At 34.0% G+C, this 27,291-nt stretch overlaps 2 protein-coding genes across 2 annotated transcripts in view; one reads left to right on the top strand and one right to left on the bottom strand.

The window, feature by feature from the left end:
• LOC114332509 (uncharacterized) overlaps positions 1-5,547 on the bottom strand; it is a 753,248-nt gene extending 747,701 nt beyond the window's left edge. Inside the window, exon 1 of the mRNA XM_050650253.1 lies at positions 5,350-5,547. Coding sequence (XP_050506210.1) covers positions 5,350-5,425 — 76 coding nt within the window. The 5' untranslated portion in view covers positions 5,426-5,547. The remainder of the gene's footprint in view (positions 1-5,349) is intronic.
• Positions 5,548-23,789: 18,242 nt separating this feature from the next.
• LOC126884302 (uncharacterized) lies at positions 23,790-24,620 on the top strand. The gene is made up of 2 exons (XM_050650243.1): positions 23,790-24,009; positions 24,181-24,620. The coding sequence occupies exons 1-2, from the start codon at positions 23,886-23,888 to the stop codon at positions 24,576-24,578; spliced, it is 522 nt and encodes a 173-aa protein (XP_050506200.1). The 5' UTR covers positions 23,790-23,885; the 3' UTR covers positions 24,579-24,620.
• The last annotated feature ends 2,671 nt before the right edge of the window (positions 24,621-27,291 follow it).

Below are 27,291 nucleotides of genomic sequence, written 5' to 3'. Positions count from 1 at the left end.
GAATTCATTTTACTAAAAATACAAATTAAAATTAACAACTGTTCTGAAGCTATTTCTTTGTGGCATTTATGTAATTAACTATTAATATTTTGTATTTTGATAACGACGTCCGAGGTGGAATTCGAAACGTCAATAAAATCAATTTTTCAAGTTAAATTGCGGCTTATTTCCCAATTAGAATAGGTAAATTTAAAATGGGTTCTTAACCAGTGGCGCACCTAGAATTTTCCTCTGGGGGGGAGGGGGGTATGCTTGGGCACCGAAAGTTTTTTGTATTATTTGTGAAAGACAAGTTACATTTTCCTACTTTCTTTTATATATATTTGCTATATGCTCTGGGTGGGATTTTAACCCCCAAACCCCCCCCCCCTCGGTGTGCCACTGTTCCTAACCTAATCCAAACAATAATATTTTAATTAAACCTACCTAAATATTAAATAAAAACCTAAAAGTTTCTTTGAGATAACAGAAACGTGATTTCACCGTGATTGCACACGCAGTGAGGAATTCCCTCACTTAAAGAGGGATGTCTCTTCTTTCAAGTATCACACAGCACACTGTCCGCCTGAAATATTCTATAACTTTTTCATACCCTCTTATGAACCATGCTAAAGGCATTCCTGGGTGCTTAAGGTTATCGTATTAGTTTACACAATTTCATTGGTTATAAACAAATATGGTGAGGGATTCCCTCATAGCGCGTGTAATGGCGGGTTAATGGAACACCCAGTATATTTTTTTGTAAATTGAAAGAAGGGTCATTGGCCTATCCAGCGATATAAAGTTTTTTAAAATCGGATGTCAAATCACTGACTAATTAATTTTTAAAATGAGAGGTTATACATAAATAACATAACTAAGCAAATTGATATTATGTTATGTGATTTCCACATTGCATTTCTCATTTTAAAAATTAATTTCTCAGCCATTTGATAACCGATTTTAAAAATTTTTATATCACTGGATAGGTAATTGACTATTTTTTCAAGTTATGAAAAAATATGCTGGGTATTTTAATAAAAAAAGTCAACAATGTTTTTTTTCAAAATTCCGCCATTTTGTATTTAAAAGCGATATAAAAAATGGTTATTTACCAGAAAACTTGAAAAAACGTTCATTTACCTATCCAGCGATATAAAATTTTTTAAAATCGGTTCTCAAATGACTGAGCAATTAATTTTTAAAATTAGAGATGCAATGTGGAAATCACATAACATAATATCAATTTGCTTAGTTATGTTATTAGGTATGTAATATCCATGTTGCACCTCTCATTTTAAAAATTAATTACTCAGTGATTTGACAACCGATTTTGAAAAACTTTATATCGCTGGATAGGCGAATGACCTTTCTTTCAATTTTCAAAAAAATATACTGGGCGTTCCATTAAAAAAAAGTCAACAAGGTTTCTTTGAAAAATTTGCCATTTTGTTTTACGTATTTGAAAGCGATATAAAAAATTCAATCAATTCAGACAAAACTTTTACTAAAATAAAACATTTCAGCGAAAACCGCATATTTCTATCTTGAGCCGTTTAGAACTTATAGGCAGTTAAAATGGGGGAAAATATAAGTGGACACCCGGTATATAAGACAATCGGATAGTACAGCTCGGTACGGTATTATACAGGTTAATTGTTTGAGTTGCAAATTGAACGAAAATAAATAAACTAACTTTTGCGTCCAAAAACGAAAATATGCCTGATGTGGGGTTATAGAACTTACAACGAGGAAAGATTATTGGTCTTGTGGAGAAAGTATGTTATCAGAGGGACATAGCTGTAAAGCTAGGCGTAATACAGGGCGTTCTGTCCAAAACCTAGGCTAGGTAACAAGAACTAAAAAAGCTCAAAAATAAAGTAGGGGAAACTCGCCATAAGTAATAACGGCTCTCCAAGATCGTTTAATTGTTCAATCAGCTGGAAGACACCCAACCATTTCTCACCTGCAGCTCCAAAGGCAGGTTTGGAAGCTACAGGTGTAACTGTTTCAGTTCAAACGATAAAAAGAAGAGTTGGTACCAAGAAGTATACATACAGTAGGAGGAAATTATGAGTTTCCGAGTTATCCAGGCAGCACAAGATTGATCGCCTAAATTGGTTTCTTCACCACCAAAACTGGAACAATGGGAATTGACAAAATGTACTATTTTCAAAAAAAGTCAGGATTTGTGTAAAATCAGATGACCCATGAAATCGTGTACTTAGAGGTCGAGGAAGACAAGCAAGAACGAAAACTGTCAGATCTGTTCACAAATATACAAGGGGAAGTGTAATATTCTGGAGAGGAATTGTGATAAGTAAAAAAACTCCTTTAATTTTCATCCAATCAACTTTAACTGCTCACAGGTATATTGATAATCTGCAGTCAGGCTCTGGAGAGGTGCAACAGGAGAAAATTTAATTTTATTGCATGATAATGGACCTCTACATAACATTAGAGTGACTACAGACATCATTGAAGCAGAAGGTATCCCTTGTTTGGAGGGGCCTGGTTGCTCACTTGAGCTTAATCCTATAGAGTATTTGTGGGATATGCTTAAAAGAAAAAGTAGAGCTTGCCGGGATAATCCACAAAACACCGCACAGCTAGTAAAAGCTGCCCTTAAAGGATGGAGCAACCTACCACAACAAAATGTTGATAATTTGATTAGGAGCGTGTCCACGCAAACTGAAGCTTGCATAAGGACTAGTGGTGATAACACTGACTACCACAACATACAAAAAAGATAAATAAAAACAATTTAAACATTATTCGTTTTACATTAAAATTTTGTATGCTATTGACTTTAAAACAACTACTTTCAATTTGTTTGTTAAATACTTTATTGTTTTATTTAATTGTTATGTATTTGTTATTAAATTGCTTCAAAATAAATATTGTTTGACTTCGTGTGTTTGTTTATTTCAATTTTCACAAAATAATAAGAAATATAAGATGATTTCATATAAGTTTGGGTGTATGTATGTAACTGAAAAGATCCCCGAAAGCTTGATAAACTCGACTTTCGTAACTATAACAAAAAAATTGAATGCAAAATATCCGAAAACTACAAAATAATTAGCTTAATGAGCCACTTATTTAAAATTTGTTTAAAAGCAATAAACAGTATAGGTACACCAGTATACACAGTATAATCCTAAATATATAAATCGCACAGTATACTTACTAATAGGAAGAACAAGTGTCAAGTACCCTTTCAGACTAAGACACTGGTGTCTGACACCGGTGTCCGCCACCGGTGTTCAATTACAGCGAAGTATTGATAAGCCACTAAAATCAGCCACTCAAAGTGGCTCGTCTGTAGTCGTTCATTTAAAACAATGCTTTGCTGCCGGTGGCGGACACCGGTGTCGAACACCAGTGTCTTAGTCTGAACGGGTACTTAGATACAATTTAATATCATTACAGATGAATGGATAACTGCTGAGGTTATTTCTTTTTTTAAAAAGGAGACCGCAACATAGAGGCGGTAAATATAAGGCATCATCTTATTAACATCTACATACAAATATATGTAGGAATCATAAATAATAGATTCAAATGCATTGCTGCTACTGGAAGAACAGAACTGCTTTATGAAAGGTCTATACTATATTGACAATATCATCACAACAAAGCAGATAAATAAAAAATGCAGAGAATAATTAGAAACATCTACTGGATTAATCGACTATGAAAAAGCTTTTGAACAAGTAAAACAGAAATACTCTGTGAAGTATTATGGAAAAGAGAGTTTAGACCCTAGACATATAATGGTAGTAATAAAAGGGCTACGTAAAAAGAACCGAGATTCTTATAAATAAAATACAATATAAAACTGAATCAATAACAATCAATATAATAGGAGTCAGACAAGGATGTAGCCTATATTGATAATATTGTAAGACAACGCAAAAAAGTTAACCCTGGTATACTACAACTCCAGCTAAGAAATATATGACTTCAGTGGTATTTGAAGATGTCCAAATCATACTACAAAGAACAGAACATCATCTATATTAATCATACTACAATCTATCATACCATATATACGTCTTGAATCAAGTATGCAACACCTATAGCTTGAAAATGTCAGTTAAAAAGAGAACAGTTGTAGCTGTTAAAGGAAATTACCATTTATGAACTAACATACCAAAGAATGAAGAGTCCTGAAAACAAGTATCACACTTTAACTTTTTTAGATGTAACGTACATTATGAAGAAGAAAAATACAATACCAGTAAGATACGTAAATATCAGATGAAGTATGGCCCAATCCAAAAAACACCCCAAAAAATAAGAAACAAAAGCAAACAAGAAAACGAAAAAAAAACTAGATTTTATAAGTTAATGATAGCAGATGGAACATATGTAACTAAACTTAAACAGCCAAAAATACAGTCAGCCGAAATCAAATTTTTAATGAAAGCACAGGGACGTACATTGAGAAATCAAAGAGGAAATCACAACATAATGGCCGAATTTAATATATTCTCAGTGAACAACAGAATAAAACAAATTACAGTCAAATTCGCTTATTGGAATAGATTTGGTGCCAAGCAAAATATTCTTATAAGCGGGATATTCTAGTTCGGCACATCAATTTTCTATTCCTTAAACCATGATATTCCTTTAACCGGTATTCTAATAAGCGGGTTCGACTGTATTTCCCATTTAGAATACTTGATTAGAATAAAACAAAACACGTTAAAATGGAGAGAACATATTTGAAATACTGAAACAGATAAATTGAAAAGATATATTTAACAGTATAAACCATATGGGACGATCCCAAATAGGATCCTACGACTGAAGACGAAGAGTCTTGAAGCCTGAGCCTTGAAGTGAAAAAGAAGAAAAAGATAACTACCAGAAAAAAGTCAAAGATAATTGCAAAATAGTGATGAAAAATGAGAAGAGATAGTTTAAACAAATATATTACGCAAACTTTAAACAAATACTTCGAAAAGATGTACAGTTAAATAAAATAAGACAAAATAAGTTAATGCTAACCAAGTCATTTTATTTCAATTTAAGGAAACTTAATGACATAATTTCCAGAAATAAAGAATTAGGAAAATTTTGGACGAATATATTTTCAAATCCTCGTCGTATATTTATATATTATGTTTGTTTAATATTTTAGGAAGCAACAATATTTTTTTTCATTGTCGAAATTGCCATTTAGCTTCACTTTTCCAACTCTTTTTCTAACTGCGATAACTTTCGTAACTAATAAATAAACTGTCGCCTCGCACTTCGCAACTTTTGTAACGTCATCTAGTCCGCAGTCAAAGCACACGCTCCATAAATCTTAATTAAACAAAATGTAATTAAAGCCCTACAGGCACTTAAAATTTTACTCACCGACACTATTACAGTTGAGGTTGTTGAGCAGCGATGCGGCGTTTGCGAGCCGGGTCCGTTGGAGTATCCAGAACATGTCGACGGGATGAAAAGCGGACGGCGACTAGTGTGGAAGTGCGAGAAAACCGGCTTTTCCTGAAGCCGGCGCTTTTCACCGTCGGTTTCTGAGCAAGGGGTTGCGAATTTTCAAATCTGATGCTTTTAATAGGAATATTACGTTCTGAGACGGTCTTCGGGGAATAATACTGATATGTATCTACGTGGTGGCACATGGGGAATTGCGGCTCTCTATTTTAGTGTTTGCGTAGCTGGAAATAACATACATACTTTAATATAATTTTATTATAATGAGATAAGAAATTTAAAAAAGCTTTGATTTATCTTTATATGTATATAAATTTTCGAAAACCCCGTTACCACATAGTGGTGTAGGTCGACAATGCATTATAATACAACTTATTTCAGTTTCTTAAGTTCCTCTGTTCTCTATTTGCACTCCCAAGTATTTGTAAATTTTCGATTTGTTCGAGTCTTCTCATCATTAATCCTCAAATTTCGTTTTATTAGTACAGCGTTCCATACTTGTAAATTTCGATTGCGTGCTTATTCATGTATTCATCCCAGACGAAGTTTAACAGTATGGGGCCTAGGACTCCTCCTTGACGTAAGCCCTCATTTGCTATGAACTCTTCGGATTTCATAGTATCGGTTCTGACCCAGTTCGTTTTATGTCTATATACACTCATAATGGCTTCTCTGAGTTTAGTATTCACAACTTTCTTTTTAAAACATGTCTATCATCTTCATTGGAGTAACATCACATGTTTTTTCTAAGTCAATGAAGGCTTGGTATAACTCAGTGCCTGAGTTCCGAGCGTTCTGTATTAACTTCTTAATAATAAAAAGGATGTGTGTGTACTTTGTACGCACGTAAGAAGTTATACTTCTATTATATGATTTCAACGAAATAAAGATACTTAAACGTTTATTTGTATTTTATTTAATTAATAAACTAATTTTGATATTACCACTTTCAAAAAATTTTTATTAAAACAACACCAAAAATAAAAAAAAAGGACAGAAAGGTAGAAACAATCGTCCGTGTCAGCATTTGAACCCGGGACCTTCGCGTTATGTAGTCTAATGCTCTACCAATAACCCATCAGGGTTTTGTTTTTACGGCTTCTGGGACGTAATTACAAACGACGTTGACAAATAGATCAAGTGAAGTATTAAATATAAAAATGTTTAAAATACTTATTATCTTACTCCCAAGAAAGACAAATCCAAAGACATAAAAATTATAATAAATATATTTACTAAAAACACTAATACATTATTTTCAAACCTAAGTTGCGCTAATACATACATAATTTGGATGATTTAGCAACTAACAACATACTGTCGGTGTGCGCATGCGCCAGGGAATGTAAAAAATTCACCCTCGTGCCCAAAGAAGTATAACTTCAAAAATGTAGTCTTGCATGCTTCTGCCTTTTCTAAATCCACTCTGTGATTGTTCCATTTTAGAAATAACTTCTTGTGAAAGACGTTCCTCTAATACTTTCTCGTATATTTTGAATGGGATGTTCAGTAGTGTTCTACCTCTGTAGTTACTAATTTTTGAAAATGCGTATAATAACCTCCACTTCCAATCTTTTGTATTTTGCTCTCACTCTATGCCCTATTACAAACTATTGTTAGCAATTAAATGCCCTCTTCATCCATTTTTAGCGTTTCCGCTGTGATTTTATTTAATCTAGCAGCCTTACCTTTCTTAATTTTTTGTATAATTATTTCTTTTATTTCTGCTATAGTTATTTCGCCTGGATTTTGGTATTCTTGCTCTACCTCTTTTGGTTCTCCTTGGTTGCTATATAAATTATTTTGGGTGATCAGTAGATCGTTCCATCTATTTAGGATGTGATCATTATCATGCAGTAGGTGTTCTTCTTTGTCTCTTAACTGCATTGGTATTTGTGGAGAGTTTTCGGTTCTTAGATCCGCAGGAATTTGAGGAATGACTATTACAGTTGAGGTTGTTGAGTAGCGATGCGGCGTTTGCGAGCCGGGTCCGTTGAAGTATCCAGAACATGTCGACGGGATTGAAAGCGGACGGCGACTAGTGTGGAAGTGCGAGAAAACCGGCTTTTCCTGAAGCCGGCGCTTTTCACCGTCGGTTTCTGAGCAAGGGGTTGCGAATTTTCAAATCTGATGCTTTTAATAGGAATATTACGTTCTGAGACGGTTTTCGGGGAATAATACTGATATGTATCTACGAGGTGGCACATAGGGAATTGCCGCTCTCTATTTTAGTGTTTGCGTTGCTGGAAATAACATATTTTAACATAATTTTATTATGAGATATGAAATTTAAAAATCTTTTATTTTTCTGAACACTTGCTGGACACATTACTAGGATGTCAGATCACAAATACACGAAGAGATTAATATTTTCAAAACGAGAGGGTACAAGAAGTATAGGACGACAACGAAGAAGATGTATTGATTATGTGGAAGAAAACCTAAAGTTTCTAAGGGTCAGAAGATAGAGGAAGCGACAGGAATGGCGACTTCTTTCCGAGTAGGTCAAGATTCATATCGAATAGTGGCGATATGCATCACCACTTATAATTATGATGATGATTTTTCGGAAATGTTTTCCTTTTATCAACCTATATAATAAAACGAACAACCTACGTTTTGCAGATCACCCAGCTCTTCTTGAAAATAGTCAAGAAGATTTAATTGATCGCATACGACTGGCTGACGAAACGAAAGTCAAATATTTGCTCTGCAGTTAAACATATCAAAGGCAAAAAACATGATAGTGGGTAGACTACATAACAATCAGCCACATATAACCAGGATTTACTAGTGTGAAATTATGAGCTCATACTTATATCTTCGATCATTGATCAATGAAATATTGTGTTCTTATGAATTCCATCCCACAGGACAAATAATTTAATTTTAAATGAGCTAAAGATCAGCAAATGTCTCTCCAACTAAGTCCATCTCCAGCAATTAAAATAATTTGGACATGTTATGAGAGTAGACACAGAGAAGATAGACAAAGAGTAGACACATTTATTATCCAAGAAAAGGTAGAAGCTCTAAGATCACGAGGAAGATTCCGAAGATGAATTGATCAAATTAAAGGTAGGTATATGTAAAAGACCCATGCAGGAGTTAGAAGAAATGAGCATAGACAGAGACCTTTTGAGACAGAAAATACACATCAGGATGCCCACTCCGAAGAGTTGAAACTGAAGAGAAAAATACCCGCTTTTCCTGAAACCAGCGTTTTTCAACGTCGTTGTATATTGTTAAGGTCTTTTTGAAGTGATGATATTTGATCAGCAAAGGTTGCACGTATAGTTCTGTTACAAGTCGATAGGTCAGCAGTATAGAGCAAGTACAAAATTGGTTCCAGGACACTTTTTTGTGTTATTTCAGCTTTTATTAATCTTGGAATTGTTTATTCATTAGTCTGCTTGAATTAAATAGGGAATGTCGAAAATAGAGTTTTTTAGGATTTGCTAGAAAGGTTGGGAAAGGTTTATTATTTTGCTTAAATAGGAGACAAGTATGCCATACCTTGTCGAAGGCCTGACCTATGTCCCGGAATGCAGCAGAACAAGGCCTTTTATTTTCTAGACCATCTCTGATGTGTTTTACTAGTCTGTCGGCTTTTTCTATTGCTCTGAGTTATGTTCTGAACTCAAACTAGTTTTGGTTTATTAGATTTATTTCTTGAGTTAGAGCCGGGTCCATTGGAGGATCCAGAACATATCGACGGCATGAGAATCGGACGGCGACTAGTGTGTAAATCCAAGAATACCTGTTTTTCCTAAAGCCGGCGCTTCAAGAGATCTTTGGAGACGGACAATACACGACATCAGGATGACCACTTCGATGGATTAGGACTGAAGAGAGAAATACACGCTCTTCCTGAAAGCAGCGGTTTTCAACGTCGTTGGAAGGCCTATTTGAAGTAATGAGAGGCTATTATATAGCGGTACGAGTACAGCGGCGTGATCAGCAAAGGTTGCACACATTGTTATTACTTGTCTATAGGTCAGCAGTATAGATCAAGAACAAAATTGGTCCCAGGACACTTCCTTGTGGTAGTTCGGATTTTATTGGTCTTGTGCTTGTATATTCAGTATTCAGCTTGACTCGGAAATGTCGGTTGAAAATATAACTTTTTAGGATTTTGTAGAAAGTTTGGTGAAGGTGTTTCTTTAGCTTAAAGAGAAGACTTATGTGTCATACCTTGTCGAAGGCCTGACCTATGTCCAATACTGCAGCAGAACAATGCTTTTTATTTTTTAGATCATTTCTGATGTGTTTTACTATATATTTGTTCTACTGTTTCGTGTTGTATTCTGAATCCAAACTAGTTTTGGGTATCGATTTTCTGTCTTGAGCTAGAGCCAGGTCCGTTGAAGTATCCAGAACATGTCGACGGGATGAAAAGCGGACGGCGACTAGTGTGGAAGTGCGAGGATACCGGCTTTTCCTGAAGCCGGCGCTTTTCACCGTCGGTTTCTGAGCAAGGGGTTGCGAATTTTCAAATCTGATGCTTTTAATAGGAATATTACGTTCTGAGACGGTCTTCGGGGAATAATACTGATATGTATCTACGTGGTGGCACATGGGGAATTGTGGCTCTCTATTTTAGTGTTTGCGTTGCTGGAAATAACATATTTTAACATAATTTGATTATAATGAGATATGAAATTTAAATACCTTTTATTTTTCTGAAATGTTATCCTTATATCAACCTATATAATAAAATGGACAACCTACGTTTTGCAGATGACCCAGCTCTTCTTGCAAATAGTCAAGAAGAGGTAATTGATCTTATACGAATGGTTAAAAACGAAAGTCAAATATTTGGTCTGCAGTTAAACATAACAAAGGCAAAGATTATGATAGTATATAGACCATATAACAATCAACCACACATAACCACAATTGATCAGTGTGAAATTATCAGCTCATAGTTATATCTGGGTTCATTGATCACAGAAACATTGTGTTGATAAGAATTCCGTGCCACAGTACAAATAATTCAATTTTGAATGAGCTAACGGTCAGCAAATGTCTCTCTAACAAAGTACATCTTCAGCAATTAAAATACTTTGGACATGTTATGAGAGCAGACGCAGAAAAGATAGAAAGACTGTATTATCCACAGCAAAATAATACCTTTTATTTTCTAGATCATTTCTGATATATTTTACTAGTGTATTATATACCTACTCGTCATATTGCTTCGTTTTGTGTTCTGGTCCAAAACTGGTGTTTGGGTTTTAGTGTTCTTTCTTAAGCTAGAGCCGAGTCCGTTGGAGGATCCAGAACATGTCGACGGGATGAAAATCGGACGACGGCTAGTGTGAAAGTACGAGCATACCGGACTTTCTTGAAGGCGGCGCTTTTCACCGTCGGTTTCTGAGCAAGGAATTGCGAATTTTCAAATCTGATGCTTTTGATAGGAATATTACGTTCTGAGACGGTCTTTGTGAAATAATACTGATATGCTTCTTTTCATGAGAATTTTTCAGTGCGTCCCAAATGATAGAAAAAAGGTAAGTCCGTGATAATATACATTTATAACATTTATTCTCATGACATTTTAGTTAAATCTGACAGTTGTCACATTTTATTTGCAATTTGGCATATTGCATTTATAAAATGTTATTTTCTTTGATTTGTATAGTCTTATAAATTGTACAGATTATATTCGTAAATAATATTATATAATTCGTAAATAATTTTATTTTCGATTATAGCGCCATCTATTGACAACTAGAATAAATGTTATAAATGTCACCGACGAAATGTAATCACCGACGTGCGTTTTTTTCTGTCACATACAATTTAATACGTTAGAAAGAAATCGAAAAACTGTGACGCACTGAAAGATGATCATGAGAAAAAGCATAATATGTACTCGTATCTACGAGGTGGCACATCGGGATTTGCGGCTCTCTATTTTAGTGTTGGCGTTGCTGGAAATAACATATTTTAACATAATTTTATTATAATGAGATACAAAATTTAAAGAACTTTTATTTTTCTGAAATCTTATCCCTATATCAACCTATATATAATAAAATGGACAACCTACGTTTTGCAGATGACCCAGCTCTTCTTGCAAATAGTCAAGAAGAGGTAATTGATCTCATACGACTGGTTGAAAACGAAAGTCAAATATTTGGTCTGCTGTTAACCCGAGAGCAGCTCACTTCTGTAATGTGAACAGTCGCGTGTTAGATTTTATCTCACAATACGAATTTAAATACGAATTTACAATAAATTTTTATTTTAGAGTATCTTTATTAATAGTCCAGAAAGCCACTGCGCATCCGCTAGGAAAAATATTCTAATTCGGATTTTTTGCACAATCCTACTCAAAAAGGACTCCTTTTAACAAATTTCCATGTTGCCAAGACCAAAAGGTGGTCAAAAATTTTTTAAACGTTTTTTTTTTGTTTTTTTCCCAAAATTATTTTTATTGCATGGAAAAAAGTTTTTTTAGGTTTTTTGGATCATTCCAAACAGAAAAGGTCTTTAGTGACTTTTTTCTAAAAATGACAGTTTTTGACATATAAGCGATTAAAAATTGAAAAATTGCGAAATCGGCCATTTTTAACCCTCAAAAACTATGTGAAAAACTGAAAATTTGAATGTTGCCAAGGTAGATAGATATTCTTTAAACATCGATTGATGAAATCCCGAAGAGTTTTTTGCAATGCAATATTCAAAACTCCTTTGTTTTTTAATTGCGAATCAAGCGTGCGCGACACTATTTTCCACCGACATCGACAGTATGGTGCAAATGAAAGGAATAAATTCGTTATTTCGAAAATCGGCGACTTTCAGGAAAAATCCCGAAACAGGTCGATTTTTATTTTGAAGTTATGATATTGTGGCATATATGGTATACTAGTGACGTCATCCGTCTGGGCGTGATGACGTAACCGATGATTTTTTTAAATGAGAATAGGGGTCGTGTGGTAGCTCGTTTGAAAGGTTCTTCAATTCTCCATCAAGTAATGTAAACATTTACATAATTTTTTATACAGGGTGTCCTTCTACTTCTTTTTTTTTTGTCAAATAATTTAATTTAATAAAAATTTTTTGGACACCCTGTATAAATAATTATGTAAATGTTTGTATTACTGAACAGAGAATTGAAGAACCTTTCAAATGAGCTAGCACACGACACCTATTCTCATTAAAAAAAAATCATCGATTACGTCATCACGTCCAGATGGATGACGTCACTAGTATACCATATATGCCACAATATCATAACTTAAAAATAAAAATCGACCTGTTTCGGGATTTTTCCTTAAAGTTGCCGGTTTACGAAATAACGAATTTATTCCTTTCATTTGCACCATACTGTCGGTGGAAAATAGTGTCGTGCACGCTTGATTAGCAATTAAAAAACAAAGGAGTTTTAAATATTGTATTGCAAAAAACTCTTCGGGATTTCATCAATCGATGTTTAAAGAATATATATCTACCTTGGCAACATTCAAATTTTCAGCTTTTCACATAGTTTTTGAGGGTTAAAAATGGCCGATTTCGCAATTTTTTAATCTTTAATCGCTTATATGTCAAAAACTATCATTTTTAGAGAGAAAAGTCACTAAAGACCTTTTCTCTTTGGAATGATCCAAAAAACCTAAAAAAACTTTTTTCCGTACAAAAAAAATAATTTTAGGAAAATAACAAAAAAAAAAACGTTTAAAAAATTTTTGGCCACTTTTTGGTCCTGGCAACATGCAAATTTGTTAAAAGGAGTCCTTTTTCAGTAAGATTGTGCAAAGAATCCTAATTAGAATATTTTTCCTAGCGGATGCGCAGTGGCTTTCTGGACTATAACTTGCTATGTTAGAAATATTATTTCTAACAATTATTAACGTTAATTGGCTCTCCCCAAAGCCATACATTCCACAAAAAGAAGAAGAAAAGAGACCTACGCATTACTACACCCTTTCTCGGGGCACTTACGAGGGGAATGTTATGTTGCAAAATTGTTCATCAAGTTATCGCGAAAAAGGATAAAATGTTAGATTTTTTCTAACAGCGCGACTGCTCGCGGGTTAAGATAAAGATGGTGATAGTTTATAGACTATAATATATAGTGACGATCCACACATAACCGCGATTAACCAGTGTGAAATTATGAGCTCATTCTTATATATGGAATCACTGATCACTGAAATATTGTGTTGTTAAGAATTCCGTCCCACAGGACAAATAATTCAATTTTGAATGAGCTCCTTCTTCTTCTTCTTGTGCCACTCCTGTCGGAGATTGGAAATCATCAAGGCTACCCTGACTTTGTTTACAGCTGACCTAAAATGTTCATTAGTGGTGCAGCCAAACCACTCTCTCAAATTCCGCATCCACGACATTCTTCTACGGCCTGGATTCCGTTTGCCTTCTATTTTTCCTTGCATTATATTTTGAAGTAATGCGTATTTATGACCTCTCATCAGGTGACCCAAATACTCGAGTTTTCTTCGTTTTATTGTTAATAAAATTTCTGGGTCTCTTCCTATCCTTCGTGTTACTTCAAGATTTGTGATTCTATCAACCCAACTTATCTTCAGCATTCGACGGTAGCACCACATCTCGAAACTTTCAATATTTTTTATGTTGTTCTGTTTGAGAGTCCAGGCCTCTACACCGTATAATAGCTTGTTAAATACGTAGCCACTTAGTATTCTTAATCGTAGAGGGATGCTTATATCTCTGTTGCAGAAGAATTTTCTCATCTTTATGAAGGTGGCCCTGGCAATTTCTTTTTATTTCATTGTTTTGGTCTCCAGTTTCGTTTATTAAAGTTCCCAAGTATTTATAACTTGATACTTTTTCAATTTGAATGCCGTTTATACTAATATGTGCTGATTGTGTCATGATTTTACTGAAGACCATATACTTGGTTTTTTTGATATTAATGTTTATGCCATAATTGTTGCAAGCAATATTTATGTTTGTAAGTAATCGTTGTAATTCTTCTACTGTTCTTGCAACTAGTACAGTGTCGTCTGCGTATCGAATATTATTTACAACCTCTCCATTGATTACGATTCCTTCATTTGCTTGCAAAAGGGCTTCCTGACAGATGCTTTCACTATATACATTAAATAGCAGTGGTGACAAAATGCATCCCGGTCTTACTCCTCTACGTATTTCTATTGCTTTTGATACCTCGTTTTCTATTTTGATGTTAGCTTTCTGATTCCAATATAAGTTGAGAATTATTCGCAGATCTTTATTATCTATGTCTTTTCTTTCAAGAATGTCTCTTAGCCTATCGTGGCGTACTCTGTCAAACGCTTTTTCAAAATCGATAAAACATGCATGTACTTCTTGATTAACGTCTAGGCATCTTTGTGTAAGGACATTCAAACCGAAGAGAGCTTCTCGAGTACCTAGTCCTTTTCTGAACCCCATCAATGTATTACTAATATCTGACTCAAACTTTTGATAAACTCGGTTGTGGATGATTTTTAGAAATATCTTTAGTAGATGGCTCATTAAAGATATTGTTCGATGTTCTGAACATTCTTTTGCATTGGATTTCTTTGGCAGTGTAACGAATGTAGACAGCAGCCACTCTTGAGGTATAATACCAGTATTGTATACTGTGTTAAATAAGTGCAATATTATACCTATTGATTCATCATTCAAGAGCTTTAGTAATTCAGTAGGAACCTCATCGGGTCCATTTGCCTTTCCAGTTTTGGAATTTCTAAGTGCCATTTCTACTTCACATTTTAGGATTTCAGGTCCCGTTTCACCATTTACCTTGTCAATGTTATTTCTGTTGTCCTCAAACAATTCTCTTATGTATTCACTCCATCTACTAATTTTTTCTGTTACGTCTACAATAATATTTCCGTCTTTGTCCTTAAGCAAACTTATTTGATGTCTTCTTTGGGTTCCTGTAAGTTCTTTTACTTTTTTATGTATATTGAATGTGTCATACTTTCTTTCATAGTCTTCCAATTCTACACATTGTTCTTTAATCCATGATTCTTTGGCCTTCTTTATTATTTGCTTTATGTTCTTATCAACCTCTCTGTACTTTTCTGAATTATTCTTCAATTTGCGTCTTTCATCCATTAGTTCTAGTATGTCTGGTATCATCCACACCTTATATTTCTTTGGAGATTTGGTTAGGTGTTTCTTTCCCGTAGTTCTTATTATAGTGTTTATATACTTCAGTTTTTCATCTATGTTTTCTGTTCTGCGGATTTGGTTTTCTGCTACACTGAGGTCGGTGTTGATTTCTTCGCGCACTGTTTGTCGTCGGTGTTCACTTTTAAGCTGACTTAAGTGTAACGTTGGGATGATGGTTTTTCTCATTTTCTTTGGTCTAGCTTCTAACACAGATACTACTGGATTATGATCCGAACCGATATCAGTTCCAGGGTAAGTTTTAGTAGATTTCACGGCATTACGGTATCTTTTTGTCACCATTATGTAATCTATTTGGTTTCTGATTACTTTTTCTTGTGTGTGTTGAGGTGACGTCCACGTATACAGTCTCCTTGGGGGTAATTTAAAGAATGTATTAGTAATTATTAAATCTTCGCTTTGACAAAACTGAACTAAACGATCACCCCTTTCATTTCTATTACCTAAGCCGTATTCACCGACATTTTCTCCAACTTTACCCTGACCTACCTTGGCGTTCAGATCGCCCATTACTATGTTAATGTGTTGTCTCTTTGTTGTTCTCATCACCTCTTCTAGGTTATTATAGAATTGTTCTATTTCCTCTTCGTCTTTGTCTGCTGTAGGAGCGTACACTTGTATGATGTTTATTATGTTCTTCTTTTATCTTTCAGTTGTATTAACATCACGCGCTCTGAGAATGGAGTAAAATTTGCTACAGCATCTTTCCATTTTTTTGAGATGATGACTCCAACTCCGTATCGATGGGTTGTGGTGAATGAGCTAAAGGTCATCAAATAATGTTTCTCTAAGAAAGTCCATCTTCAGCAACTAAAATACTTTTGACATGTTATGAGAGCAGACACAGAAAATATAGAAAGATTTTATTATCTAAGAAAAGTTAGAAGGTCGAAGATCACGAGGAAGATTTCCAACAAGATGGATCGACCAAATTAGAGGTATATGCAAAAGACTTATGCATGAATTAGAAGAAATAAATATAGACAGAAGAGATCTTTGGAGAAGAACAATACACGACATCAGGATGACCACTTCGAAGGCTTAGGACTGAAGAGATAAATGCACGCTTTTCCTGAAAGCAGCGGTTTTCAGCGTCATTTTAAGGTATTTTTGATGTGTTGAGAGGTTATTATATATAGCGCTAATAGTAGAGCGGTGTGATTAGCAAAGGTTGCACACATTGTTCTGTTACTTGTCGATAGGTGAGCAGTATAGATCAAGTACAAAATTGGTCCCAGGACACTTCCTGGTGGTATTTCGGCTTTTATTGATCTTGGGATTGTATATTTATTATTCAGCTCGACTAGGAAATGGTTGAAAATATAACTTTTGAGGATTTGATAGAAAGTTTGGAGAAGGTGTTTCCTTGAGCTTAAATGGGAGACTAATATGTCATACCTTTTCGAAGGCCTGGCCTACATCCAGGACTGCAGCAGACAATGCTTTTTATTTTTTACATCATTTCTGATGTATTTTACTATATTTGTTCTACTGTTCCGTGTTGTGTTCTGAATCCAAACTAGTTTTGGGTATTGGTTTTCTGTCTTGAGCTAGAGCCGGGTCCGTTGGAGGTTTCAGAACATGCCCACGGGATGAAAAGCAGACGAAGACTACTGTGGAAATGCGAGGATACCGGCTTTTCCTAAAGCCGGCGCTTTTCACTGTCGGTTTCTGAGCAAGGGGTTGCGAATTTTCAAATCTGATGCTTTTAATAGTAATATTACATTCTGAGTCGGTCTTAGAGGCATAACACTGATATGTATCTACGAGGTGGCACATCGGGAATTGCGGCTCTCTATTTTAGTATTTGCGTAGCTGGAATTAACATAAATTTATTATAATGAGATATGAAATTTAATGAACTTTTATTTTTCTTTAACTTAATCCTCATATCAACCTATATAATAAAATAAACAATTTACGTGTTGTACATGCCTCACAACATCGAGAACGATATCGGCAAATTGTTATGGAAGCTATCCATGCCTAAAATTTGGGCACAGTAAGTACTTAAAGAAGAAGAGATGTTGTAGATGACATAGCTCTTCTTGCAAATAGTCAAGAAGAGTTTATTGATCTCATACGACTGGTTGAAAACGAAAGTCAAATAGTTCGTCTGTAGTTAAACATAACAAAGACAAAGATCATGATAGTGGATGGACTACATAACAACCATTTACAAATAACCACAATTAACTGATTTAAGGTCACGAGCTAATACTTATAACTTGTATCACTGATCACAAACACAGGGTCACTACAGGAAGAAGTAAAACGTAAATCTGATCTACAAAAGTCGCCGTAGGAAAGATGGCCAAAATATATAAGGACTGTCACATTTCACGAACTCTAAAAATGAGGTTCATCAACTGCTTAATATTCCCATTACTGACATATCGATGTGAATCTGAAACCTAAGACAAGCTAAAAGAAGATAGATGCCACTAGAGTGTTCTGTTGGAGAATAGTGTTACTAATTACGGGCCACTTAACAAATAATAGAGCTGAACATAGACACCAATGACATTGACGAGCAATGGGAGCAACTTAAACATTGCATACTAGAACCTTGTAAAGATATACTAAAAACTTCCACAAGGAGAAAAGAGGAATGGATGAACGACGAGATACTGAATATAATGGAACAACGAAGAAAATATAAGAACAAATATGACAATAAATACAGGGATATTAACCACGAGATAAGGAAGATGATAAAGCAGGCAAAAGAAAAACACTTTGAAGAGAAATGTAAAGAAATCGAGGACCTCCAAAAAAGATACGATCTATTTAACCTGCATAAGAAAGTCAAAGAAATGGCTGGACTAAGAAAGCAAAATCTCACTGGTGCACTTCTGGATAGACACGGGGTTGCTATAACAGAGACCGATGAGAAAGTACAACGTTGGGCAGAATACATCGATGAACTGTTTGATGAAGAAAGAGGGTACCTGGAACACATAGAACTTACTTCAGGAGAAATATGTCCAGATATTACAAAGGAAGAAATAATACATGCGTTAAAAACAATGAAGAACAGGAAAAGCCCAGGACCTGACATGCTTCCTATCGACCTTTTAAAAATTATAGATGAGCAGCATATTAATGTTTTAGTTGTACTCTTGAACAAAATTTATAGCTCAGGCACATTACCCAAAGAATGGTTGACGTCGATCTTTATTTGCCTCACTAAAAAGAAAAACGCAAGAGAATGCGGCGACTACCGCACCATTAGTTTAATGTCCCATGTGCTAAAGTTACTACTAAAAGTCATCCATAACCGAATATATCATAAACTGGACATAGACATTAATGATACCCAGTTTGGGTTTCGCAAATGCCTGGGAACTCGTGAAGCTCTTTTTTCACTTAACATATTTATACAAAGGTGCCTGGATGTCAATCAAGATATATATGCGTGCTTTATTGACTACAATAAAGCATTCGACAAAGTACGACATGAACAATTAATGCATGTCCTGGAATCAAAGAAGTTGGACTACAATGACCTCAGGATTATATCGAATTTATACTTTTGGTTGGATATGCTATGTCCTCCGTACAACCCCAAACAGTAAAAACAGAAAAACGGCCACATTACACTTTACACAAACACAAAAAAAATTTTTTTTTCATGGTATATGTATCACCCATCCATTGTTGGCCTAGTAGAAACAGCTGACTGAATTCAATTTTAAATGAGCTAAAGGTCAACAAACATCTTTCCAGCAAGGTCCATCTCCAACATCTTCAACATCTCTTGGCGAAGCTACAAGACTATGTATAGAATAACGAAGAATAAAAACGTGAAAGTAAACTGACTTCCAAAACGTTCTTTTTATTGGTCGAAACGTCCAAGATTCGCTGCCTCTCAATAATATTTTGTCTACTTATTTTCCTTCTTTTCCCGTGTTACTCATAAGTATTCAAATTCAGTCACTTTTTCAAAATTATAGACACCACTGCTCCTTTCGTGTTGATATAGTTGTTCCATTTTATCTTTGCCCAAACGTCATGATTTATTTTCAAACAAGTTCAATCAAAACATTAGGTGAAATGTACGTCGATCTGTAATATCATTCATACGTATCTACTGTCAATTTAATAATTAGGAAGTGGCTATTATCCCGGTGGACGTATTTTATCAAGTTATTTTATTGAAACGTTTAATATTTTTTCACTATTGAGGAGGTTGATGGACTCAAGATTAAACAGCTTGAACGTTATACCGACTATTACTAGTATACAGATAAATATTGAACGGAAATAAATAAATTAAAAAAAAAAAGAAAAAGTTAAACAGTTATCTCAAAAATAAACAAGTAAGTTTCCATTCGACAAAACTATAGCCACACTCATGTAGTATAATGGCAATTTTTAGGTTAAAAAATATTACTTGTCACATTTTCGTAAAAAATAAATAGGTACTTACCGGAAGTAATCAAATTAAGAGAGCAACAGTTAGTCGTTCTAACAATTAGGTATGCTTGAAAATTAAAATTAAAATGACATATCTACACAAATACTAAAATTTAAATAATTTGAGGCACCATAAAAAGAATAAATTCAAGTAAACTAATAAACAACAAATGCGCTAATATCACTGTCACTGAAAATGGTAGACATCAAAACTCATAGTAAACCGGAATGGGACGTTTCGATGCCGCCGGTTCATCGCCGGCCGTTTCGATGCCGCCGGTTCATCGCCAGTCCATTTCATCGCCGTCATATCTCGCATTTCCTAGAATTCCTAATTAATACTAAAAATAACTAATAATTGTAACTGTCGAAAATTCGGAAATATATCAGATAGCAATTAATTGACTGGCGATGAATCGGCCGGCATCGGCATCGAAATGGCGGCATCGAAACGGCGGCGATGAAACGTCCTAGACCCTAGTAAACACGGTATCAAAGATATGCCATATTGTTTTTCATTGTTTAACTTATTGTGGTTTCTATGGACAAGCGGTTTAATTTAGCGATAGCAGTTTTTGATAAAAAGAAACCTATACTTAAAAATGTACAATCAAGATGCAGTAGAAATAAACAAACCAAGACACGTTAAATGTTACTAGAAGCACTCCTGAATCATAATTTATAATGTATAAACTTTGGAAATCATAATTTGGGATGTACAATGTATATACATTGTAAATTATAATTCGGGAGTGCTCCTAGTAGAATTTAACGTGTCTTGGTTTGTTTATTTCTACTGCATCTGGATTTTAAATTTAGTATAGTATAAAAATTAATTCGTGAATAATTTCATGAATGGGAAAAGATAGAGTGGAATAACTTAATGTGTGCTATCATTTCTACAGGCACTATAAAGCACTTTACATTATTTCAAGTCAGTGTTTCTAATATAATTTTCCGTTTTCATTAAATATTAATCAAAATGTTCATCATACCCCTGTTCTGATGTATTTGCTTACTTCTATATGCTCTAGTTTTTCCTTAAATCATATATTATTTATGTACATATTATTTTATAATTTGCTTGTGAAAAATATAAATATTAAAATATCATACACAGCGAATCCTTTCAGAATAAATTGTGTGCTCTAAATGTTTAAATCGAGTAAGTAGAAAAGAGATTACTGCGTAGTATAGAGCTATAACATTTTTGTCATAGTTTTTTTATTTAAAAGAAAAATCGCATTCTCCTAATGAATATTTGCAAAAAGTTCATTCCCTTATATTTCCAATTTAGGATCTTAAAAACGTCCTCTACAACTTAGGTAAACAGTTTGGGTGATACAGTGTCTCCCTGTTTAACTTCCCTCTTTAATGGTACAGGGTTCGTGTATTCATTTTCATTTAGGTAGTATGTAGCTGTAGCTTGGTTCACAGTTTCTTTTATTAAGTTAATATATCTGCTGTCTATTCTACAATTTTGCATTGCGTTTATTACGGCCGTGTCTTCTATAGTGTCGAAATCTTTTTTGTAGTCTACAAATGCTATAAAACTGGAAACTTGTATTCGTTACATTTTTCTATTAATATTTTTGTGGTTAACCGGTAATCGGAAGTTGAATAGCCTTCTCTAAAACCTGCCTGTTCATATGGTTGGTATTCATCTAATTTCCTTGTTAGTCGGGTAGTTATGACTTTGGTGAGTATTTTAAGCAGGTGTGACAGTAGACTGATGGGCCTGTAGTTTTCCAACTTTCGATTATCACCTTTCTTGTATAATAAGATTACTTTAGAGTTATTCCAGCTCCTAGAGACTTTGCCCTGCTATAAACAGCTGTCTATAAGCTTAGTTACAATTGCAATTAGTTCCTTACCTCCTTCTAATATCATATCTGTGGTAATATTATCTTCTCCTGCAGCTTTATTTCTCTTTATGTTTCCCAATGCTGTAGTTACTTCTGAAATTGTTACTTTTGGCATTATTTCCAATTCAACATTTTTTATTAATTTCCGTGCTGGTCTCATTTCACCGTCTTGTTGATGTGTTCTGTAGAGTTCCGTGTAAAATTCTTCTATTCGTTTCAGTATGCTTTATCTACTTGTGATTTCATTTTGGTCTTTTCCCATTAATGATATTATCTGACGTCGTCTAGTCCTAGTGTCGGTCTGAGGCAATGGACTGTCAATACGGATGGAATGGCCCTGTCCCATTCAAACAGTGAAGCGAGATTGCCACCAACATACAAGAGAGAGGTCCTAGAGAGTGACAGAGAATGTGCTAGAAAATTTGACAGGCCGTGTATTATATCAACTTAAATCGGGGAAATGGACCTCATATTTTTTTAACTTGGTATCAGGGCTAACAGGCAGTATTTAAAAATTAAGTTAAGTTAATAAAATTTAAAAAATATGAGGTCTATTTCCCCGATTTAAGTTGATATAGGCAACTGAGATTACACGGCCTGTCAAATTTTCCAGCCCATTCTCCGTCTCTCTTCTTCTTCTTTTTTTGTTTTATGATTCCTTTTATAATCTGCCTATTAAGTTCTCTTTATTCTTCGGTTCCCTTTTTGTTAGATTTTTTTAAGATCTTTCTTTTTTCTATTTGTTGTAATATTTCTTTGTCTAATTCATTGTGTGTTGTTTTTGTTGCAGAATGCTTTTGTTCACTGTTTCGGTTATAAGGTTATTTAAATCATCAATATCATTGGAGTTTATCTGCGGCATGTTTACTTGATTTAATGCATGCACTATCTTTTTATCAAATTTACTATTTTTTATACCTTCAGATGTCCATTTGTTCCTTTTTTCATGTATTATGTTGTGGTAGCTACCTTGTTATTATTATTATAGTGCTTTTACTGATATTATTAACATTCATAGAACTTCGATGTCTTCCATCGCTTTCCATAGCTTGGTTCTAGATATCGAATCATAGGCTTTCTTAAAATCCATAAAAACCAGATTTATTGATCTATTTTTTGTTTTTTTATTAGTTTTTCGACCGTGTAAATGTGATCTAATCATGCCTGCCTGATATTTTCAGATTTTCTCCATTATATTTTTTTAATTTTTAATTTTTGCTTTATGGACTTTTCATACAGTCTACCTATAGACGATTGTAATGCTTATTCCTCCACACTTTTCGCAGCTTTTTCTATTTCCTTTCTTATATGTCATGTATTCTTGAATCCATTCTGCCGATCTTCTTTTTTATCTCATCCAGTGTTCTCTCAAACATTTTGTTTATGATGAGGGACAGCTTTTTCGATCCCTTTTTTATCAATTTATTTAGTGTTCCGCAGGGGCTTTCTGCTTTTTTGTTCCTTAGGGTTGATCATTCTATTTACGTCATCTAGGCTTAATTAGATTTTATCCTATTCATCATACTTATCAACTTCCTATGGGAGACATAATTTCTATTATGAGATACATCAAACGGACGAAATGGCAGGAACAATACAATAATTCAGACAAAGGAAATTATTACAAAAAAATCCAGCCTACACTTCCCATCAAGACATGGTTTAATCAAGTTTCCAACAAAGGCTTTATCAAAACTATTTGTCGAATAAGAAGTAATCACTGTCTGACTCCAGTCTACAAAAGAGAAAGAGGACTTATAGATAATGATGAATGTTTATGTGGAGAGCTAGCTGATCTGCAACATATGCTATTAGAATGTCCTTTACATTTTATTGAAATATCAAACTTTTTTGCCAATCTAGTTCAAGTTAATGTACAATTTCCTTTTAACCCTTTGCGGGCAAGTGGTTCCACAGCGGAACCACAAATTCATAAATTTCTAAATCCTTGCCCAGTAAACGCTTGCCGGAACCACGTTCAGATCGGTATCCCCTACCATTTTGTGTTTTAGATCGCTAATGCGGCGACTTTCTCTGTGGCTTCAGTTTGTTTCAAGGAGCGGTTCATGTATGTTACATTTTTACTTTTTGTCACGCATAACGTATTGTTTTATTTCAACTACGCAAATAAAAGATATGCGAGGTAAGTGAATCATAAATCTATACATATTGATGTTATTTTAGAGTTGTTACAAAAAAGTTCTTATATTTTTTCATAAATGTGTTGTTTTTTTGCTTTCCAAATATGTGGTTCCATGTGGACCCACAAAGCCTATTATTAGCATAGTATAAATATTTGTTTTTATTGTTTCAGGAAACCGTTTCTTTAGAGAGTTTGAAGCTCTCGAAGCTGATGAGGTATTTCAACTTATTGAAGAGATACCATCCGGAGAAGAATCAGAAGCTTCCGAAATAGATTCAGATGATGATGGACGAGTGGATGAACCTTCCGATGATACCAATGATGAATCATTTGTTATTGAAGATGATCTTCAAGAAATACAAAATACTGGGGAAAATGAAGACACTGGTACGGACATTGAAATAGAATCAAGTAATCAAGAATCAAGTGAAGACGAAACTAGAGTCAATAATAGGAAAAGAAAACGAACAAAAAAATACAAGACACAAATACAAAAAACAAAGGTAAAAAGAAACCTAAGAATGAAGAAAAGGTCGTTGTGTGGTGCGATGATTCAAAAAAATTGGTAAGAGTCCTTCAGTTTTTATAAGTGATGTAGGTCCTAATGTACCCGAAGAGATAGAAGAACCGCTGGATATATTTATGCTTCTTTTTTCAGAGGAACTTTTGGATACATTAGTATTTCAGACTAACTTGTATGCAACCCAAAAAAATAAACAATTTATTCCAACAACAAAAGAAGAAATGAAATGTTTCTTAGGAATCAATATTCTTATGGGTATTAAAAAAGATCCAAGCTACAGGGATTATTGGTCTTCAAGATCTGATTTACGGGACACCTATATATCATCTGCTATGTCTCGAAATCGGTTTGATTGGTTTTTGGGTAACATGCACCTAAATGACAACATTATTGCTCCTAAAAAAGGTGCTAATGATTACGACAAATTGTATAAAGTAAGACCAATGATAGATATATTGACGGAAACATTTGAGAAGTATTATAATCCAAGTAAATGCCAGTCAGTTGACGAAGGAATGATTAAGTTCAAGGGGCGAAGCTCACTACGACAATACATGCCGAAAAATCCGACAAAAAGGGGTTATAAAGTATGGGTGCGAGCAAATGAATCTGGTTTTGTTTCGCAATTCCAAATCTATACAGGTAAAACAGGTGATCTTGCAGAAAAAAGGTTAGGGGCTAGAGTGGTCAAAGATTTAACAAGTACTCTTGCTGGTAAGTGCCATGAAGTATAAATGGACAATTTTTTTGGGTTGACAAAGTGGTGACAGATTATAATAAACATATGGGTTATGTAGACAAATCAGACATGTACAAGGCTTGCTCTGCAATAGATCGTAAATCTAAAAAATGGTGGCATCGAATTTTCTGGCACTTTGTTGATCTAACAATTGTAAACGCATATATCTATCATATTCAAAGAAAGATCTCAAACACCATCAATTACTCTCAAAGTTTTTCGTTTAGCAGTATCTGCAGGTTTGATAGGAGCTGATCCTTCCAATCCCCAAAGAGGAAGACCAAGTTCCAAAGCAGATGTGGCGAATAAATTTAAAATTCAGGTTCCCATTGAAATACGCACCAACAAAGCTGCTCATATGCCCATTCATGGCAATAAAGTTCGATGTGCTCACTGTAGCACTAGAAACCAACCTCATAGAACTAGAAGGCACTGTTCCTCATGTAAAGTTGGGCTTTGTCTCACGGATAAATCTAATTGCTTTTTAAGTTTTCATAAAAAATAAAAATAACTTTGTGAATTCATACATATTTTCTCTAGTTGTAATTGTTTTTGTAATTTTCATGCGAAATAAATAACTTTTTTTAATTCATATTTATTTCCCTGTGGTTCCACCATGGAACCACCTCCAAACTCCACGAAGGTGTCATAAAAAAAAATTATTTCAAATTTTTGGTGTTAAATTTTAGGGCAAATAACACAATTTTTGTTGAAAAATATATTTTACTGCGAATAACATAATTCGGGCTGCAAAGGGTTAATCTTATATACCTTTTACAATCAAACAATCTAGATGTTTATAAAATTTTGCACAACCATGTTAATTGTTTAAAATTAAAGCTCTGAGAAAAAAAGAAAAAAAAAATAAAAAAAAAAAAATAATTAAATAAAATAAAAAGTTACTAAGATCTAAACCTCCGCGAGGTTGAATCGGGTTTAGGTCTTAGCGCGATAAAAAAATATACAAAAAAAAAAAAAAAAAACTAAAAAAAAAAATAAAAAATGTAATAAAAAAAAATGTTAAAAAATATAATAAAAAAAATAATAAAAAAAACAGTAAAAAAAACAGTAGTACTAATAGTTTTAAATTTAGATACTAAGCATATATTTTGTAAAAGAGAGAATTCAAAACACATTGACTGGCCAGTTGGTTGCTTAAACCAGTGCCAATAAAACATAAACATACACACACACACACACAGATTTTTAATTCGTCTAATTCTGTTTATTTAATTGGGGGTGGTTTTCGGTTATCAATTTTTTATAGTATTCTTGTTAGAAGAATTGCTAAATACCTCAGGCAACTACATCAGAAAATGTCTTATCTGGGACATAAAGTAATAGTCCTGTCGCCAGAGGGGGTACAACGGCCTCCTTTATTCAGATGGACTTACTTAAGTTTTTTTGTGTATTTTGACCTGTAGAACACAAATTTTTTGGGTAACAGTTGATCTGGATGTCGATAAGATTGTTAATAACAAAGAACTTGAAGAATTATATAACAGCGATTTTTCGCAAAACAAAACATTTTTTTATGTATTTTTTGGGTCATTCTAAGCAAAAATGTTCTTATAAGTTTTTTCGTAGGATGCATAGTTTTCGAGAAAAACGCGGTTGAAGTTTCAAAAAATCGAAAAATTGCAATTGTTGAACCCGAAGAACTTTTGATTAAAAAATAAAATAGCAATTCTGCTTACCGCATTTGAAAGCTCAAGTTATTTTCATTGCAAAAAATAAATGTTTTTATTGTTAAACAAAGCTATAAACACATAGTGCTTGAGTGATATTTTCAATGCATCTCCCGTATAAATCGAACGAGTAGGCGTGACTACAAACAGGCAATTTGTACGTAATATACTGTTATGATCTGCTTCTTATTAATTTTATATTAATTATTATTTATTTGATTAATTATTTAATTGTCGCAAATCATACATAAAAAATGAATAAAAAATCTCAGGGTGCCTTTTTATAATATTAAAAAAATGTCTAAATTATCTTACCTTCTCTCGTGGTTTCA

This window comes from Diabrotica virgifera, chromosome 1 (assembly GCF_917563875.1).
Source record: "Diabrotica virgifera virgifera chromosome 1, PGI_DIABVI_V3a".
Lineage (NCBI taxonomy): Eukaryota > Metazoa > Arthropoda > Insecta > Coleoptera > Chrysomelidae > Diabrotica > Diabrotica virgifera.
Note: the sequence above shows the minus strand (reverse complement) of the source record. Positions and strands in the feature narration are given on the sequence as shown.